Genomic DNA, 20,728 nt, shown 5'->3' on the forward strand with positions numbered 1-20,728 from the left:
TTTAGTAGTTTGTAGATTAGATGGCCTCATTGTTTAAGTTAATGGTAGCTAAACATCCTTGTGAATTACACAGTAACTTTTGTGTTATTGATTATAGCTTTATTCTTTTCATCAGTTTCAAATCTCCTTGGTAGAGTTTAAACAGAATTAGTTTCAGGTGATATCTTTCTATATTACTTGGACGAAGACAGGTAATAAGTCTTACTCTCAAGTTATTTGCATGGTAACTGGGAAAAACGCTCTGTAAAGGTGTGCTATTAAAAAGATACATGTATTGATATAGACATTAACTTCTTCCTGTAGATTTTTGTGTACAATCTGGACATATTTAAGACTAGATGAACCTGAATCAAGCACCATAATAACAAATTCTTGGTGTATATAGATAGAATAAAACAGTGCAATAGTTAAAAATACCTCTTAAAAATTGAAACAAAAGTTTAAAAAGTTATCTAATTTCCTCTTTTGTTCATTTTTTTAAAATATAAATATATGCTGTAATAAAAAAAGAAATTTAGAAATATTTTGCATTTAGCCTATTCCCAATGCCATTTCTACCGGCATAAACTTATAAAGCAATAAATATTTGAAGAAGGACAGTACACAAAATAAAGAGCATCTCTTTGAGCAACTATTGTGTAAAATCAAATTTCGAAATTTGGACACAGATTACTGCCTTGAGTAGGTTCTCATAGGTTTTTCTCATCATTAAAGACACTAGCTCAGTGTATGCTTAACACTGAATATCAGGTTATTCAGCAAATTGTTTACTGTGTTCATTCTCATGTAGGTGATATGAAGGTGTTTAGTGAATACATGCAGTAGGTACAACTGTGCTACTAAGGAAAAGTTCTTGAGTTACGTACTTTCAAATTTTCATGTTACATGGACTTCAGCATTTCTGAAGAAATAATTTGTCAGTCAGAAGATAAAATAAACTTAAAAAATCAATTAGGAGAACATGCTATCGTAACAGTTATTGCTTGAGTGGGAAATAATTCTTCAAATGTTTGCCAAGCAAACACAGGATGTGTGTCAGACAGTGAAATCAAGATGAATAAACAGAAGAGCTGTCAACTTTTGGTGTAGTTTCAGAGTATTCAGAGTGAGTCCTTTGGTAAATGAGCTTAATGAACTTGCTTTTTTTTTTTCCTCCAGTGTGTATTTTACTTATTTCTTTCTTATGAATGAGTTTTTACTGCTCACACTAAGCAGGGAAATCAGGCTTTTTAGTAAGACATTGTCATAATGTTTTAGTTATGGAAAGTAGAGCATTTGAGAAATACACTGCTCAAAAAAGTAAGTTACTATGTAAATATACTGTTAATTTTCAAATGGATTTTAATTAAATATTTTAGCATGTGAATCAAGTAATATAACTAGAAAATGTGGCTTAATAATTACTTGCTCAAATAAAAAAGAAATATCTTCAGCAGCACTTAGACTTCATTATTCAGAAACTGTTGTAGAAGAATTGTTGTGAAAGTAAAATTACAAAAGGTAAGAAGTTTTCTGAACAAATCTCAGAATGTATATTTATAGGAAGCTTGAGGCTGGAAACGTTTATGTGTTCTCAGTAAAGTATTGCATTGACTTAATTTTTAGTTCAAAATAGTAAAATGATAAAAATTCAGCCATTTAAAACTATTGAGTTAATAACTCCAAAACAAATATTTTTCATAAGTAACTTTTGATGCAGTGCTGCTTTGTTAGCTTGAAGGCAATAAGTCAATGCATTTAAAACAACTACGTTTTTCACAATTTCTGATTAACAAATGTGTTCTATAAATATCTACAAAATTTGAGACTACTGTGTTGATAGCATAGTGTATAAGGATGATGGAAAAAGTATTTTCTTAGACTCTTATGGAAGGGATTCAGAGATTTGCAGGGGAAGAAAGCAGAGCTAGAATTAAGCATAGGTAAGCCCAATACTCTGACCTGAACTAGAAATAAGTGGGTCAGCCTTAGAGGTTATGCTACTACATGTAAGATAAAACAATGTCCTACAGACAAATGTAGTAGTTGTCCCAGTTCCAGATAACAACCAGTTAACTTGTCCTGTATTAAATGGGATACTTATATTGGGAACTAATTGATTCATAGGTTTATGGTGGCCCTTCTGCCTGTGGTTTTCAAGCCCTACTGCTGTCCAACAGTGAGCAGTGGTATCAGATTGTTCTGTTTGGACCTCTTGTATTCAGCTAATAATGGAGCTATCATGTGCCATCCAAAGGCCTTGTGTCTCATTCAAAGGTCTCAGTATCGTGCTTGTTACAGGCACTTTTTCTGAGCCTATTCTCCTTTTTCTCTGCCATTTTCTTACATTTGATGGATTCTAGTCGTCAGCCTCACAAGCATTTGCCTATTACTTCAAAAACTGTTAAATACCCACTTAAACTAGCCATGACCTATTTCATATACTCAATATGTTCACGCATACAGACCAGTTGACAAAATTTCAGTTCTTGACATATTAGTATTGAGAATTAATACTGTATTAATATGTATAAGGGCTATAGAACTGTTAGTGTTTTGACTAGAATATGAAAGAAACATCCACCACTGTGAGGTTTTAAATTGCCATAAGTTGTTTCATATCATGTGCAGATGATGTGATGCCAATCAATCTAGAATCATAGAATGGTTTGGGTTGCAAGGTACTCTGCCCTCCTTTCCTGTTCCTCATCATTAGAGATCATAACAAAAAGACTTATATGACCAATGTATCACACATAAACTTTTTAAGGTATAATAGAGATAAAAATTCAGTCTTCAAGACGTAAAAGAAAGGTATTTTTGCATAAAAAGAAATATGAAATCTTTTACTCCATGAACAACTTGCTCAGGTTTGGTCTTCTGGATGTAGGCGTGAGAATGACTGTCTGTGCTTATTCAAAAAAGAGATTCAGATGCTTTATCAGCTGATTGTTTTCCAAACATTGTAGTTTACATCCATTTCTGTGTAGTATGGCCTCAGCAGAAAGAATTTTTTCCTGGTATCTACTAACATGTCTTTATGTTATTTTTAATTACATTTTTAATAGAAAACTAATACAGAGTATTTCAAAGAAAATCCAAAACAAGAAATAACTAGGTAACAGTGCTATGGGAAAAGATTATTAGGTTAGAGTGAACGGCTATGGGAATCATAGTCAAAAACTTGTTGACTGAATCAGCTGTATAATATTGGGGTTTTTTTGGAAGGGAAATGCTGTTTTGAAATATGTCAATATATGTTATGTGTTGCTAATGCCGTTATGGAGCTGATGTATTTAAAAAATCTTTAGTTCTAGACAATTCTGAATTGGAATAGTGGAATACTTTAGGTAACGTGTTAAAAAATTCTTAAAAATAAAAAGGAAAGACTGGAAGATAACTGAACCAAGACAAGATGACTTTGTTTGCTTTAAAGATGAAATATTTTCCATGTTAATTATGATGCAAACAAGTAAGGAAAACATGGAGGGAAAAAAAATAAACAAACAAGAGTAGCTGGGGGATTTTGGCAAAATTTAATCTGGATGAAACTGAGGACAGTTAAGCACTGCTCCAGAGCTTACAAAGTTCTGAGTTACACCTCTCTCCATATCATGGGAGAATTTAAGCTGGCAGTGGCTCTTACGGTTACTTAGTTGAACCAGTTGCTTCAAGCAGATGTAACTTCAAATTACATCAGGTTGCACAGGGTCTCATTCAGTTCAGTTATAGGCATCTCCCAAGGTACAGGTGAAGTGACAGAGACTGGGCAGCCTCTCTGGACAGTGTGTTCCAGCACTTGATTACTGTTACTGCGGAAAAAAAAGTGAAAATACTAGAGGAGTTTGAAAACAGGTTTTATAGGAATCTTTCTGCAGCAGGCAAGCATAGCTTATTGTCTTGGAGCAGGCAGGAGGATGAACTAGACTAAGTCTTTTTTGGATCTGTATGTCTTTGATTTTTGTGGTATCTAATTATGTAAATAATATATTTTTCTACTTTTAATTGCAGCAGGAAAAGAATCAGGAAAGCTCAAGAAATAAAGGTAAGTGCTAATTAATTTCAGAATGCAGAGATTCTTGTCATTATCACAAATCTAACATCCATTGTTGATATAAATTATCTAGACAGATTGTTTGCTGAGTATATTGGTATTTGAAATGACAAAAATATGTCCAGGAAAGGGGGATGAAATGCAGAAAGTAAATGCATAAGCTACTGTTTCTGGAACTCTGCTGGGTGATGAACAAGGATGGCTCCTGTACTCTGGATGGAGTGGGCTGCATAGTTTCTCATTAAGTTTGTGACCTTGGCTATGGATGCTTATTAAACTTCGAAGAAACATCAGTACTGAAACACTCAGTACTGTCACTCTAGATTACAATCATAGAATCCTTTAGGTTGGAAAAGACCCTTTAAGACCATCAAGTCCAACAGTTAACCTAGCACTGCCAAGTCCACACTAAACCATGTCCCTAAGCACCACATCTACACATCTTTTAAATGCTTCCAGGGGTGGTTTCTCAACCACTTCCCTGGGCAGCCTGTTCCAATGCTTGACCACCCTTTAGGTGAAGAAATTTTCCCTAATATCCAATCTAAACCTGCCCTGAAGCAACGTAAGGCCATTTCCTTTTGTCCTATCACTCGTTGCTTCTCCCTTTTCATTTAGTAAGTGTGCAATTGGATGTGATTCCAATCTATGCACAAATTAATCATGGCCTTAGTAGGCTGCCTTGCAAAACTACTGTCATCTGTGAGTTTTGCATACAATTTTTTTTTATACTTTCACTGCAATTACTCTGTGCCAGTGGCTAAGCATTACATGAAATAGAATATCCAGGTTAAAGAAACAGCCTTGTATCAAGAGAATTAAGAGTTCAGAAACCCACATTGTGGATGTCATGTTTCTTTCTACTATAAAGTCTGTTAAAAAACAAACACCCAAATCTCCTGGTTAAAAATTTAATAAGCAAGCAATGAAAGGCAAAATTGCCAATAGAGGCAAGATTGTTCTCTTGATATTGTAGTTGCTTACAGTGGCAGACTATAAGGTACTTTAAAAAAGAAAACAAAAGGAAGGTAGAAGAAGAAAGAATACCAGTTAAAGGTTTACAGAGAGAAGAGGGAATTAGGTGACAAACTAACCTGTATCTCTTTTTTATTGCCTCAGGAAGGAATGCTTAATCATATCACCTGAGTTAGCTGTTCTTAATTCGGTTATTTAGGTATCACAGTAGTCATTAATCTCCATTTCCTTGCTTTTCCTCACACTAAGACTACACATGGATTTTTAAAGACAAACTAAATGTGATGGTTGTTTGGAGTTGTGTCAGGACAATTACATTGATCATGATGATCTGATAATTTACATCAACTAAAGTACCTACAATCCTTCATTTGAAGAGTGTGCATGGTAAAATAAACAAAAAAACCCCTTTGGTTTCAACCAGTTTGTGATTTATTTTTTTTTGTTCTGAGGTAATACAGTATAAAGTTGAATCATCTCTGGATATAGTGAGTGTATCCATGATGTATTTCTCAAAAAACTTTCTTGTCTTATGATTTAATACAAATTATATAAGATTATGAAAGCTCAGATTAGATTACAGAAATAAGATCATAGAATCATAGAATGGTTTGGGTTGGAAGGGACCTCAAAGATCATCTAGTTCCAACCCCCCTGCCATGGGCAAGGAAACCCTCCACTACATCAGGTTGCCCAATGCCTCATCCAACCTGGCCTTGAACAACTCCAGGGATGGGGCATCCACAACTTCTCTGGGCAACCTGTTCCACTGCCTCACCACCCTCTGAGTGAAAAATTTCTTCCTTACATCTAATCTAAATCTCCTCTCTTTCAGTTTAAAGCCATTTCCCCTTGTCCTTGTAAAAAGTCCCTCTCCAGCTTTCCTGTGGGCCCCCTTTAAGTACTGGAAGGCTGCTATGAGATCACCCCGGAGCCTTCTCTTCTCCAGGCTGAACAGCCCCAACTCTCTCAGCCTGTCTTCATAGCAGAGGTGCTCCAGCCCTCGGATCATCTTTGTGGCCCTCCTCTGGACCCGCTCCAGCAGCTCCATGTCCTTCTTGTGTTGGGGACTCCAGAGCTGAACAAAGTATTCCAGGTGGGGTCTCATGAGAGTTGAGTAGAGGGGCAGAATCACCTCCCTCGATCTGCTGGCCATGTTGCTTTTGATACAGCCCAGGATACGGTTGGCTTTCTGGGCTGCCAGTGCACATTGCCGGCTCATGTTGAGCTTCTCATCCACCAGCACTCCCAAGTCCTTTTCCTTAGGGCTGCTCTCAATCCATTCTCTTCCCATGGGAAGAGATTTGTACTTGTGCATGGGATTGCCCTGACCCGCGTGCAGGACCTTGCACTTGGCCTTGTTGAACTTCATGAGGTTCTCACAGGCCCACCTCTCCAGCCTGTCAACGTCCCTCTGGATGGCATCCCTTCCCTCCAGCGTGTTGACAACACCACACAGCTTGGTGTTGTCAGCATACTTGCTGAGGGTGCACTCGATCCCACTGTCCATGTCACCAACAAAGATGTTAAATAGCACTGGTCCCAGTACCGACCCCTGAGGAACACCACTCGTCACTGGCCTCCACTTGGACATTGAACCGTTGACCACAACTCTTTGAGTGCGACCATCCAGCCAATTCTTATCCACCGAGTGGTCCATCGATCAAAACCATGTCTTTCCAGTTTAGAGACAAGGATGTTGTGTGGGACAGTATCAAATGCTTTGGATAAGTCCAGGTAGATGATGTCAGTTGCTCTTCCCTTATCCATCAATGCCGTAACCTCATCATAGAAGGCCACCAGATTAGTCAGGCAGGATTTGCCCTTAGTGAAGCCATGTTGGCTGTCACCAATCACCTCCTTATTTTCTATGTGCATTAGCACAGTCGCCAGGAGGATCTGCTCCATGATCTTGCGGGGCACAGAGGTGAGACTGACTGGCCTGTAGTTCCTTGGGTCATCTTTTTTTCCCTTTTTAAAAATGGGGGCTATGTTTCCCCTTTACCAGTCATTGGGAACTTCACCAGATTGCCACGACTTCTCAAATATGATGGATAGTGGCTTAGCAACTTTTGTGAATACTTAATTTTAGAGAAATTACAAGCTTAAGCCTCTGTCTGCAAAGACAGATACTAAAATTGGCAATTTTTGTTAATTTTTATGATTTATTTCAGTTACCTTATGCTGCTTAACACCGCCCTCCCCCACCTCACCCAGTTGCCAGGTGTATGGTCATTATGGTAAATATGTCAGGAACAAGTAAAAGTAGAAACAAAATAATGAGCTGGCTGGGAGTGCCTGTCGTGTTCATTAGCTGTTAGTTTAGTTAACTAACCACAGAAACAATTTTCAAAGGCTTATAAATTGTTGCCCAGAACTACAGCCAAAGCAGTATTAAACTCTACTTGAAAGGAGATATCCATTACCTCCAAACAGGCAGGGAAATTGGTGCTCAGCTGCACAAAATTTGTTGTGATCATATCCATAACATCTCTTGAGGATATTTTTAATCTACTAAACTTCCTGCATGCTGTGCATGTCTCTAACTAAACTGACAATTCAACTTTGAAGTTTTCAGTGGTCTGAAAGACTAGTCAGGCATAGGGTAGGCTTTGGAAAAATGATTCTATTTTTCTATATATACATATATAATTAATTGCTTATTTTTTGGGGGAAATTGTTTTATGGTTGAGGGATTTTTTGCCTTCTTTTTTCATATTCTTTAAATTTCTTATTTGTTTTCATGTGTTGTTCTTCCATGTCATTGCGAGCTTCAGAAAGGTTTTATTTTCACTTGTAACTTATAGCATGTAAGATTTTTTCACTTGTAACTTATAGCATGTAAGATGTTAAAAGGTTTTCTGCTTAAAATATTGGTTGGTTTGGGTGTAACGAGGCTATATTAATGTTTCAGTGTAGACGGTCCTGTGTTGTCAATGAGCTGCATCTAATTTCGTTATTCTGTGTACATGTTCTTGTGAGATACGTAAATTATCCCCAGGTTCTCAGGACAGGGTTCTAACAGCATTCCTTACACTTTCCACATATGGAAGTTACTGTATGCAGCAAAAATACAAAAACATTTTCTGTGGTTCCTTAAATGTTCTGAAACTTTCAGAACCACTTTTGTCTTCTTAATTCAGAGGACAATTACAGCCCATGTTAAACATCCCTACCAAATGAAACTCTGGAGTCTCTGGTGTGCCTCATGACTTCGATTGATATCAGTATTTCAGTATCTAATTTTTATCCAGTATTACTTTAAGATTGTATTTTTATAAGAGTAGGATACTGCAGTATCCTCGAAGTCAAATGCCTTTTGACTTCAGCAAGATCAAGACATTAGCAACAAGCACCATTCCATATCTTTCATTATGTTATAAATGCCTAGAAATTTTTCATTTTATTTCATTTATTTTTATAAAATAAATCTGATTCCTGTTCATATTTTAGTAATGATGTTGTTATTGTTTTGTAGTGTTTGGTTTTTCTCCTGACATTTTTTCTGACCTACTTGTTTTTCCCATCTGTTACTTCCACTGTCAGCCGCTAAGTCAATCACACCAAAATAGAAGCCAGTACTCAGACATGCCGTGTTCTGACACTAATCTCATCTCTCTCTGATCTGTGATATTCTTTTTGTTGTTTCATTTAATGTATAACAGAACTTTGTGTATGCTATTTGAGAAAAAAGAAACTCTGCTTTTATGTGAAATAATACGTTAACATCTTACAGCTTTATTGTACGCTGGCAAACTTCCTTATACTTCTGAGAATTTTTCCTGCATGAAAATGATTATCACCAGTGCAAAATACAAATGAAATTAGTTTCCTAGCACGTCTTTAACATGAAAGAAATAATAAGGCAAGCAATCACCAACTAAAACCTTGCCAAATTTTGCTTTCTGTTTTGGAGTCACAATTTGGCCTCCTTTACCTACCTCTCTTTTCAGGTGTTAACTCCTTCAGACAAATGAACATTTTATTCCAAACCTATAGTGGATAATAAAATATATATTTTTGCAATGAATGGGAAATATGTTTGGCAGTGTTAGAAATTGTGTTGTATTTAAGCAGTGTGCAGAATTTTCATCCCAGTTTATGCTTAACTTTGGAGACTTTCGGGTGCTTTTAATAATGTACAGTATAAACTTTAAAGGGGAAATTCTTTCTGACAACATTATTATGGAAAACTTTTATTTCTGAAGAACCAGAAAGTTGAGTAGTGACGCGTATCAACTTTTTGCTAAATTTCAAACTCATCTCAATTCCTTTGCTTAGAAAAGGCATGGGCACGCTGGAAATAATGTCACAAAATATTTTCGTTAACTGGTAATGTTTCAAATGATTAGTTAGTTCCCAAACTCAGTCAAAGTTATTTTGAATTACAATACAATAATTTTCTTTAAGATCTAAAAATTAATTTCAGTATAGAAACGCAGTGCTTAATATATGTTTCTAAAAAACAACAGCAAAACCAGAGAAAACCTACCAGAATAAAAAAGCTAAAAACCGGTTTTGAGTTTAGACTGAGAGTAAGGTGGTCATTTTGCTGATATTGAACAATGAGGTGATACTGTGTACAACTTATGTAACTTTGGTTACTTGTTCAGCAACTTAAAGAACAGTTACTGAAAGATATAAAAATTACTCCAGCTAAGATTTGGAAAATGTGAACTTTTCATAGCATTTTCAAAATGTACATGTAAATAATTTGAATGATATTAACTTGAACAGTTTTACTTTAGTTAAATACACTTTAGAGACTGACTACATAGTATACTGTTAAAATTTTTGTTAGCTACTATTGATCTGAGCTTTGAACATCATTAACACCCACAGAATCACAGAATGTCAGGGATTGGAAGGGACCTCAAAGGGTCTTCTAGTCCAATCCCCCTGCCGGAGCAGGACCACCTAGATCAGATCACATAAGAACGCGTCCAGGCGGGTTTTGAACATCTCCGTAGAAGGAGACTCCACAGCCTCTCTGGGCAGCCTGTTCCAGTGTTCTGTTACCCTTACTGGGAAAATGTTCTTCCTCATGTTTAATCGGAACCTCCTATGTTCCAGCTTATATCCATTTCCCCTTGTCCTGTCATTGGATGCCAGTGAGAAGAGCCTGGCTCCATCCTCATGACAGTCACCCTTTACATATTTATAGACATTAATGAGGTGCCCCCTCAGTCTCCTCCAAGCTAAAGAGACCCAGCTCCCTCAGCCTTTCCTCATAAGAAAGATGCTCCACTGCCTTAATCATCTTTGTGGCTCTGCACTGGACTCTCTCAAGCAATTCCCTGTCCTTCTTGAACTGAGGGGCCCAGAACTGGACACAATATTCCAGATGTGGCCTCACCAGGGCAGAGTAGAGGGGGAGGAGAACCTGTCTCGACCTACTAACCACAGCCCTTCTAATACAGCCCAGGATGCCATTGGCCTTCTTGGCCTCAAGGGCACATTGCTGGCTCATGATCATCCTGCTGTCCACCAGGACCCCCAGGTCCCTTTCCCCCTACAAGTGAACTACACAAGTGAATATTGACTGACAGTATTTTAATTACAACCTGAGTTTCTAATTGTATTCACTCCTTCTCATTTTATGCTTACCTTAATAATCTAAATGTGAAATTGTTGTCGACTCACTGATCAGTTTCAAAAATATTATTTTCTATTATTGTGAACTTATTGCCAGGCTCTTCTGATATAATTAACAAACATCTATTCCTTTTATGATCTATAGTTACTCAAAATAAAGAGGATAATATATAAGCATCACTTGCATATCTTACTTGCTTTTTACTCCTTAAAAAGTTAGCATACCTGCATAACACATGCGGCCTTGCCTAGGAGTTCAGATTGGTGTTATAGACTTCTTCAATACAATGATAAACATAAGATAAGGAGTGAGAAAAGCTTGAGATTGTTCACAATTGAAAGAATTTAAGGGACAAAACCAGTAAGACCTTAATGAAATAAATAACTTCTAAAAGTGACAACTTACCTTTAAAAGTGACAACTTACCTTGAAATACTCTTCAAATGTTAGTGGGTGAGCAAACTGTCATGTCTATCCTGCAATATGGCTGACTTACTACTTTTGATAACAGACAAAGCTGTGTATGTTCTGATGCAGAGTACATGGCTTCACTGTCTCATGTCACATTAAACCAATTAACTATGGCAAAAAATTCATATTATTACTTTCAGTAATGTATCCAGTGACTCATTTTGTCTGCCTAAATTCATATTTCAACAGACTTGTGTTATGTGGGTATGTTTAGAATCTGAACTGCTGTCCTCCTGGACTGAATTGATTAATGGTTTAGCTTGTTACACTGTAGTAATCCTTCTCTGGTAAAGAAATACATATCAGAAAAATATTAGCATTTTAGAGAACATACATAACAGCAGGCAGGTTAGTGAATATTTGTACGAGGGCGTTGTTTTCACTGGAATGCAGTTGCTAAATAATCTGGCCTACAGTGTTCTTTGTTCTGATGTTCTTTTCTTTGTTGTTGTGTTCCAACTTACCTGAGTGAAAAAACTTTTAAGAGGTGGTATGAGGATTGTTTAAATTAAGTGTGCCAAATACCGTCACTTTTATCCTATTCCATTCTCTTCCAAAGCCTAGTCAGCTGAAACTCATATCTCTTCTGTGACTTAAGAATTGCCATAAGATATGCAGCTCTGTCTTCCACTCGAACAATTCTCCATTCCTTTTCATTTCCATGCTCTTACAAGAGATTCACAGGCACAGTGTTATTAACTGAATGTTGTGGGGTTTTATTTATTGTGGTGGGTTGGCCCTGGCTGAATGCCAGGTGCCCACCAAAGCTGCTCTATTACTCACCCTCCTCAGCTGGACAGGGAAAGAAATTACATCAAAAGGCTCATGGATCGAGATAAGGACAGAGAGGGGTCACTCACCAATTACTGTCATGAGCAAAACAGACTCGACTTGAGGAAAAAATCAATTTAATTTGTTACCAATCAAATTAGAGTAGGACAATGAGAAATAGATCCAAATCTTAAAAAAACTCTCTCCCCTGCCTCTTGCTTCTTCCCAGGCTTAACTTAGCTTCCTATTTTCTCTACCTCCTCCCCTCCGAGTGATGCAGGGGGATGTGGAATGGAGGGTTGCAAGTCAGTTCATCACATGTTGTCTCTGCCACTCCTTCCTCCTCAGGAAGAGGACTCCTGACACTCTTTCCCATCTCTAGCGTGGCGTCCCTCCCCTAGAAGACAGTTCTCCACGAACTTCTCCAATGTGAGTTCGTCCCACAGGCTGCAGTTCTTCACAAGGTGCTCCAGCATGGATCCTTTCCATGGGGTGTAGTCCTTCAGGAACAGACTGCTCCAGCGTGGGGCCCCTGCAGGGTCACAAGTCCTGCCAGCAAACCCACTCCAGCATGGGCTCTTCTCTCCATGGGTCTACAAGTCCTGCCAGGAGCTTGCTACAGTGCAGACTTCCCATGGGGTCACAGCCTCCTTTGGGCATCCACCTGCTCTGGTGTGGAGTCCTCCATCGGCTGCAGGTGGATCTCTGCTCCACCGATAACCTCCATAGGGTGCAGGGGGACAGGTGCTCACGGTGTCTGTAGCACCTCCTCCCCCTCCTTCTTCACTGACCTTGGTGTCTGCAGAGTTGTCTCTTTCACATATTCTCACTTCTCTCTCTGGCTGCAGTTTCTCTTGTGCAGTTTTTTTCTCCCCCTTCTTAAACTTGTTTCCAGAGGTGCTACCACTGTCACTGATGGGCTCGGCCTTGGCCAGCAGCAGGTCCATCTTGGAGCCAATGGCATTGGCTCTATTGGACATATGGGAAGCTTCTAGCAGCTTCTCACAGAAGACACCCCTGTAGGCTCCCTGCTACCAAAACCTTGCCATACAAACCCACTACGTTTATTTATTATTATCCTGGAAGGACTTTGGGGTGATTAACATTTGTAAATATGCCATTTTTTTCCCTAGGTTCTGAATCATTTCAGTCAGGTTATGAAATGCATTGAAAAGAAACAAAACTCTTTATCTGTGAAAATAATTTTAATATAAAATTTAATCTTACAATCTTACTTTTGAACAGACCTGAAGCTCATTTTGAGAAAGTGAAGTGTACGGGTGAGATATCAGTTCTAGGTAATATCTTTGGTAACAGTGCAACTACCCAGACTTTGAAAGTATACAAGAAGAGCAAAGTTTGTGCTGTACTATACAGCTTTGTGAGAAGGCTTTATTTATTTTAAACAAAGCATTAATTACTGAAGCTGAATTCTGATTTTGAGATCTATTTGTCAATAGAGCACAGTATTTCTACAGCAACCTAGTCAGACTTGCTACCAGTATAATGCCATGGAGATAAACCGAGTAAACTGCAAGAATATGTTTGACTCATCAGTTACTGTCTGGAGGTAAATGTTCTTTATGTTAGTCAAAAAAGTAAGTGAAAGTACTCGAGTAGTAACAAGTGAATACAGCATGGTTCAAATATAACAGAATTGGAAAATATTTTAAAATACAGGCGTACATTTCATACCAGTGAAATACTGTATGCAGTTTTAGAATGGTGGTGTCAGGGAATAAACAACCTCATGTAGAATTTCTGGAGTGTTATGTTACAAATGATGTCCATATTTCAGCATAGGAGTTAGAAATAACTTTATGTTGATTGGCTCCAAAGTTTCTAAGTCCACTTTTGCTATGATAAACAAGAATACTAAAAAGATAATAACTAGAAAATCAGAAGAAACAGGATGACTCTGAAAAGTTTTTATAAATGACACAAAAATTCACAGCTGTCACTGTATATTCAGAAAATGCGTTAGAATAAAAGGATATGTCTGTGATTTCTCTTAAACGCATATGTTCATTATTTCTGCCACTAATCTAGACCTATGTGAGGGGGTCACGCGTATCCTGATGACTACAGAGGTACCTACTGATACATATTACATATATATAATCATACATATATGTATTATAATTATAATGGAGGAAATCTGAAGAAGAAAATGTAATCCAACTGTGTTTTATTACATCTCACCTGAGTCTCTTTCTATTATGAATGCATCTGACTTGTTGGCAGGTTTAGGAATTATACATACAAAGAATTTCTTTTTTTTTTTTATGGCAGAGAAATGGACATTTGACTTCGTTTTTGTTCTCACATGTAATATTCCTGCCATTTCGAAACTTGGCGGGGAAAAAAAGGGCCTGTGTCAAAATTCCAGGCAAGAACTCTTCTGCAAAATGACATCTCTATACTAACAAGAGATATAACGGTTATTTCTGTATGTAGTAGCATTGTAGAGCCAACACAAGAGATTGGTATTCCAAATTCTGAAATTTAGGTTACATTCTGTTGAATTGTTAAATCTGTTCCAAAGTAGACATTTTGAACTTGACTAGAGAGAATATTTTCAGCAGTGTTCATGAAGTTTCTCTCTGTAGTGCATCAACACTTCATTTGAACAGATACAGCAGGGAAGAGATTCAACACTGTCTGGGGAGGGGGGGGGAGGTATTCCTGAATACTTACTGGAATTCATATTCATTCCTGTTCAGACTCTACTACCTTTAAAGAAGTCACTCAAAGGATGAATGCAGCAATTTTGCTTATTTAAATTTAAATGTATTAGTAGTCTGAATTTTAATTATATGTGACCCACAGATGATTTCGACTAGCACTCTGAATTTTTTAACTTTTTTCCACATAAATTTTGTTTAAAAGCTTCCATGCAAAAGTAGCAACTGTTTAACTTGAGCATTATTGAAAAAGTTTTGGAGAGTTTCTTGCGTTGTTTCTGGTGTAGACTGAGAGGAGTTAATGAACATGACTTTCTTTAGGTTAGTCTATTCTTTTATTATTAATAATATTGAGATTGATAAGTTAAAAATTAATTTTAAAAGCTTTATAATTCCAGGTATTAAGATTCTCCTCTATGCTTAAGATCAGACTGGATTTCACTTTAAAGAAGAAATAATCTGAAATATGTATATTTTCAATAATACTAGTTTTGGTTTATTTTCTTTCTTTCTTCTTAAAAGAGATATGCAAACCACAGATGGCTTTATGAAGTAATTCAAATTAGTACTTGAGCACTGAAGACTTGCATTAAATTCATAGACAGGATGCAAGGCAATGAGAAAGTATACTTGGGTCCTTTAATATACACAATATAAACATTAGTGCAGTGTCTGTAGGCGGTGTGTGTCATGTTTCTCACGTGTAGTGAATATTCGTTTGATTAGGCTAACAACAGAAATATGACAATATAAAATCAGTCATGAAGCTTAGAGCTCTCATGGCTTCGGCATGTTTAGGTACAGTGGTTTAAAATATTACCTACCTCTTCTGCATATACCTTGCTCCTTTGCAGAACCTGACCGTTCTTGTAATGAGGAGCGAAATATGATTTGTATCAGCACCATAGATTATCTTAGTTAATTTTGGCATATAATAGCCAGAGGAGGCGTGTTATTTCACAGTACTTGTGATGTAGAAGACAATTGTTATGACTAAAAATAATCAAATTGGAATGATAGAAAAAGCAACTTGTGTTTAGTGTTGCACACGGTTGAAGCAAGATAATCTTCCTATCCTAACACTTTGAAGTTTTCCTTTTAGAATAGATTTTCAAAAAGAATAGCATATGTTAGAAACTGTTATAATGCTGTTACATGAGAAATTTACATTTTATTTGTAAATAAGTATACAATGTAATAGCTAAAGAATCAATGTTAGAGTTTTTGGGAAATCAACTTTCATTATTTGTTTTTATTCTTCCATAGCATAACCTTTGCTTTATCAGAAGATCTCAGTATTATGTCAATATAAGCTTGTCAAAAATAGTCTACCATGATAGCTTTTTACTGAACAAAAGGAAGCTATATTTATATCACTGAAAAAGCTACACATAGAAATCCTTTTAAAAATCCACAGAGATTTTTACAAGCGTGCTTTTTTATACATGAACTTAAAAAACAATATAGACAATTCAATTCAATTAGACTGTCCATAAAGGAGTATTTAAAGGAGAGGAGTCATTGTTCTGAAAGAAAAAATGAAGTCCAGGAGGGGTATATAATATTCAGAAGCAACAGATCACACGTACTGGTATTTCAGAAATAAATTCTATTTAACTTACATTATTTTAAAATTAATACCTGTAAATAGATGTCTTTTGAATTCGGGTACCGTGCCACTGTTTTTTATTGTAAGATTTTAACACTAAAGTTTAATAGCTATCAACATAACTTGCTGATAGGTTTTCTGTGCTGTTTATAGGCTATAAAACTTTTCTTTTAAGAATGCTTATGCAGAAAAAAATGACACATTCAAAGAAATTCCCTTACTCATACCATCTAAAACAGACTTAACTTTTTACATTCATTGTAAGTTTTTTAGAGTGCTGTTGATTATATATTTGGAACATATTTTCTCATATCGGATATTTCTTGCAAGCAACTTGAAGGATAATCAGAACTTACATAACCTTGAAAGATGAGCCTGATGAATATGATTTCAGCCCCCACCCTCACTCCCAATTATTGCAGCCCTGTATATCACTCAGATGCCAGTTGAAACCATTACCGTATTCATTTTTTGCCTTACTCTTTGCATAGGAAGGGTTGATGCATTTCATTATCCATTAAGGTCATGTTTTAGTTTACTCCAAGCACACTCTTTTGCCACTGCTTCAGACACTAGAACACGATTAACTGTGTCAGATCCTGTTAACGTTTACATCATAACTGGAAGCAGATATTAAAGTGAAGTGTAAATTAAAGACCGCTAAAATGCCTGCCACTAACAATTATGGTGGGGCAGTATTAAATTTCTCATTTGTTTCCAAAGGTCAGATTAATAAAGCTACATGGCACATTATCATAAAGGGTGGACCCAGCTGTCTGTTTTGATTATGCTTAGAAGTCTAGTGTTTCTAAGGAGACTTTGCAAGGACTGAATGCATCCATTTTAACTAGCAGTTTAAATGTAGGTAATTATTAGGCCCTTTTCTGAAGAGATCCAAGTCAGAGGTTGCTGTCAATCAAATGTCTGTTTTTCAATTTACAAATATAGAAAGTGGGTTTCTGTTATAAATTCTTTCAGTTTTTAACCCTTACATTTTAAATAGCTCAAGTACCTGAAAAGCTAGTTCCTTAGATATACTAGATGTAAACCAAACTGCATCAAATATTAAAAATAGACCTATCTATATCTATTCCAACATGACTTAATGAAACTTCGTGGTTTATTTTTTCCCCTCTTCCCTTTCTCTTAGTTCTGAAGCATTTTCAAGAACCTTATTAAAATAATAGTTAGTTTTTTTCTCAGCAGATGAACAACAACAGTTTCCTGCTATTCTGTCTACATGAAAGAAATATGAAAAAATATTCTCTATCATTATTACTACGGTGAAGAAAATAGAGATCTTTAGAAAAATGCTAACTGTATGGGTATCTAGTACAGATATCTATCTGTCTGTCTAATACCATACTAATAATCTAGTACCCTGACATATGAATAAGGAAAATCCCATGGGTGTTAAACAAATGAACATAACGTAATATTACAGGTATATTCCCCATTTGGTACCTAAAACAGCTCTAGTAGTTTAATTTTTTTTTGAAAACGTATTCCAGGTTTATTGCCAGGTAGACAACAATTATTTTCCCCAGAAAATTTACACTGGAACTGATCCCCATTTATGCACTACTTCTTCAGAAAATAATTTCAGCACAAAGGGACATTAATGAGCTTTAAATGAGGACACTTTTGTCTTCTGAAGGTGTACTTTTTAGACAATATAGATGTTGGATAGCCATAGATATGCCACAGATCAGAACTACAAGCAATTTAGCTATTTAAATTAAAGATTTTAATTGATTTATAACAGTGGATAGATAGTTTATAGCTTAAATTTTAATTCTCTAGAGTAAAATTAAAAACTATGTTTATATTGCAGCTATCCAAGTGATTAGTACAAAAAGATGCAATACTTCTTTGATTATGCAGTGACATATATCTTTAGTAAATTACGGCAATTGAAGAAAAAGGAAACTACTGATTTGGCAAGAAATTACTAGCAGAGTTTCTAAGATATAGATCTGCATATATTGCTGGAGGAATTGAATGATTTTCAGGTTTATATTGAAAATGAGGTTAAATATGATCGTACAAATTTCAAGGAACTTGAATAACTTTTTTGCTATAATGAGGGTTCTAATTTTGAAACAGCACAGGAAAAAGAAAAAAAAAAGTTAGTCAACTGTATGATGACTTGAGTAAACAACATATTATAAAAAACCCTATATGTGTTCATAACATATTAAGGAAGGTTTTCCTAACAGAAATAGAGAAATAATAAAAGTATTATGAATGGCACTACTTAACCTCATCTGACATACTGTATCTATATCTGAATGTTCATGTTTCAGATTGAATTCAATTTAATCTTGAACAGGTACAGAGAAGGGCTACTGCAGTGATCAGACAGTATTTTATAAGTGAGGACTCAAGAACTCAACTTATTTTGGTTAGCAGAATGGAATACTTAAATGTGTTTTGGTAAAAATGGTAGAAGAGTGTATGGAAATCCTGAGATGAAAAATTAGGTAGATTATCACTATTTTAAACAGTTCTCCTTGCATGCAGTAAGGCATTTATTTATGTGCAGACTATTTCTCTTTGCATGAATTAATATCATAGCACCAGATTTAAAAATACCATGTGTGATTGCATGCAAATGATTAAGTAAAAATGGAATGAAACCTGTATCAGAAGGAATTTCCCTGATTCTATGGAACTAAGGAAGAGATTTGATGCTTTGTCATGAGAATCATAGAATCATAGAATGGTTTGAGTTGGAAGGGACCTCAAAGATCGTCTAGTTCCAACCCCCCTGTCATGGGCAGGGAAACCCTCCACTACACCAGGTTGCCCAAAGCCTCATCCAACCTGGCCTTGAACACTGCCAGGGATGGAGCATCCACAACTTCTCTAGGCAACCTGTTCCACTGCCTCACCACCCTCTGAGTGAAAAATTTCTTCCTTATATCTAATCTAAAGCTGTCCTCTTTCTTTTTTTTTTTTTTTCTAATGAGTGTTTGCACCTTGGGAAAGAAATACAATATGACAAACTTTTGTCCATACATCTGTCAGAATTTTCTTACAGAGGGATTGGTTAAAAGATAAATCCATGGTTGATAAAGTCCTGGCTGATCCTTGGTTAAATAATCTAAGAGATTTGACACAAATGATTACATGTTCTATAAGCAAGTGTCTGTGTCCAAAACCAAAGTGATATGATAGGATGCTTTCTGCTCTTCATGCTTGCTGGACCTCATAGCATATAGAATCTATTTGCACATATGGTGTACTGGCTATAAATTTTTGTTTTTCTAGTATTTGGCTTCCTGTCTAGACTTAGTCTAAGCATAGGCTTAGATCGCTATGCTGGCAGTGTCTCAATACAAAAATTCTCAATAATAAGGTTTAAATTACTCTCTATTTAAATTAGGCACAAAGAACACAAATACAATAGTGAATGCTGGCCCGCTAGCAATAATCAGTAAAATCTGGATGTTTTTATTATCTTAAAAGACCGTAAAAATCAATCATGGCATTGCTTGAACAGAAATTTAAGAAAAAATTTTATTATGGTTTAAAAATAAATAAAACTGAGAATATTAAAGCAAGAATTTATTTTTTTAGCTTTATAAAATCCTGCATAGAGCTGATTAAATGAAGGCTCTCAGGAGGAAGAGAAGAATAAAGAATTTTAGCAAATAAATGCACACGAAAATCTCATTTGTATTATAAGTGCCGCCAAGGTTCTAATTAGCACATATCGATTCTTCCTCATAAAATGTAAAAGCTGTGATTTGGTAGCTTTAAGGATAATTGCCCACTAAAAATGCACTACAAATGGGGAATATACCCCAATAAAATACTGTTCTGGTATCATAATTTCTATGCTCAGAGGATCATTTATGCAGCTTGCACTCTGGTCTAATTAGCAGTAATCTAACCTTCTTTTCCCAGAAACATTGAAAAATCTTGTTACTTTTTGTAATTGTCATTGACATCTCAAAACAAAAGCAATATATAGAGTTACAAGTATGATTAATGAAAGAAAATTGGCAGAAGTCATACAGCATCATAAAATCTAAAGAGAATGTATTTATATTGCTTAAATAGAGTCTTTCTAGTGTGGTTCAACATGCCTCTATGTAAACATATATGAATAAATTTATAGAAATACATATGTTCAGACATACACATAAATAAAATGTCAGGACTGAGTCATAAATAGATGGGGGATTAGTTTTTAGTTTTGCTGGGTTTAGCAAATTTAGCAGGGATTAGTTGTGTGAAGAGTGAATCTAGGCTTTCACTTGTTCACAATGAAGAGTGGCACAGTTACTAAGCTCTTCAATATTTCAGTCAAAATGCAGATTAGCTTTAAACAGTTTTTACAACTTGTTAAATACTATTTAATAGCACATTTTGACTCTAATTGACCAATCTTGATTTTTTTTTTTTCCTCTTGTATGTCATTGAAACATTTGTTGTCTTTACATCTGGAGATAAAAAAACCTGTAAACCAAAGGGAGATTTCAGGTGATTTCACATGATCTACACTTCTTTACATGTTTATCTAATGAAATTATAACCCTTGTGTAGGTACTTGCTGTTTTCCACTTTAGTTTAAAATCTTAG

At 35.9% G+C, this 20,728-nt stretch overlaps 1 protein-coding gene across 3 annotated transcripts in view; it reads left to right on the forward strand.

The window, feature by feature from the left end:
- FSTL5 (follistatin like 5) overlaps positions 1-20,728 on the forward strand; it is a 288,154-nt gene that overhangs the window by 19,620 nt on the left and 247,806 nt on the right. For 2 of the 3 annotated variants that reach the window (XM_086611645.1, XM_086611646.1), the window contains exon 2: positions 3,994-4,024. In XM_086611645.1, the coding sequence (XP_086467771.1) occupies positions 3,994-4,024 (31 nt within the window). Of the gene's footprint in view, positions 1-3,990; positions 4,025-20,728 lie in introns of all 3 variants that reach the window. The other variant, XM_086611644.1, reaches the window with a different exon arrangement.

This window comes from Tauraco erythrolophus, chromosome 5 (assembly GCF_009769465.1).
Source record: "Tauraco erythrolophus isolate bTauEry1 chromosome 5, bTauEry1.pri, whole genome shotgun sequence".
Taxonomy (NCBI): domain Eukaryota; kingdom Metazoa; phylum Chordata; class Aves; order Musophagiformes; family Musophagidae; genus Tauraco; species Tauraco erythrolophus.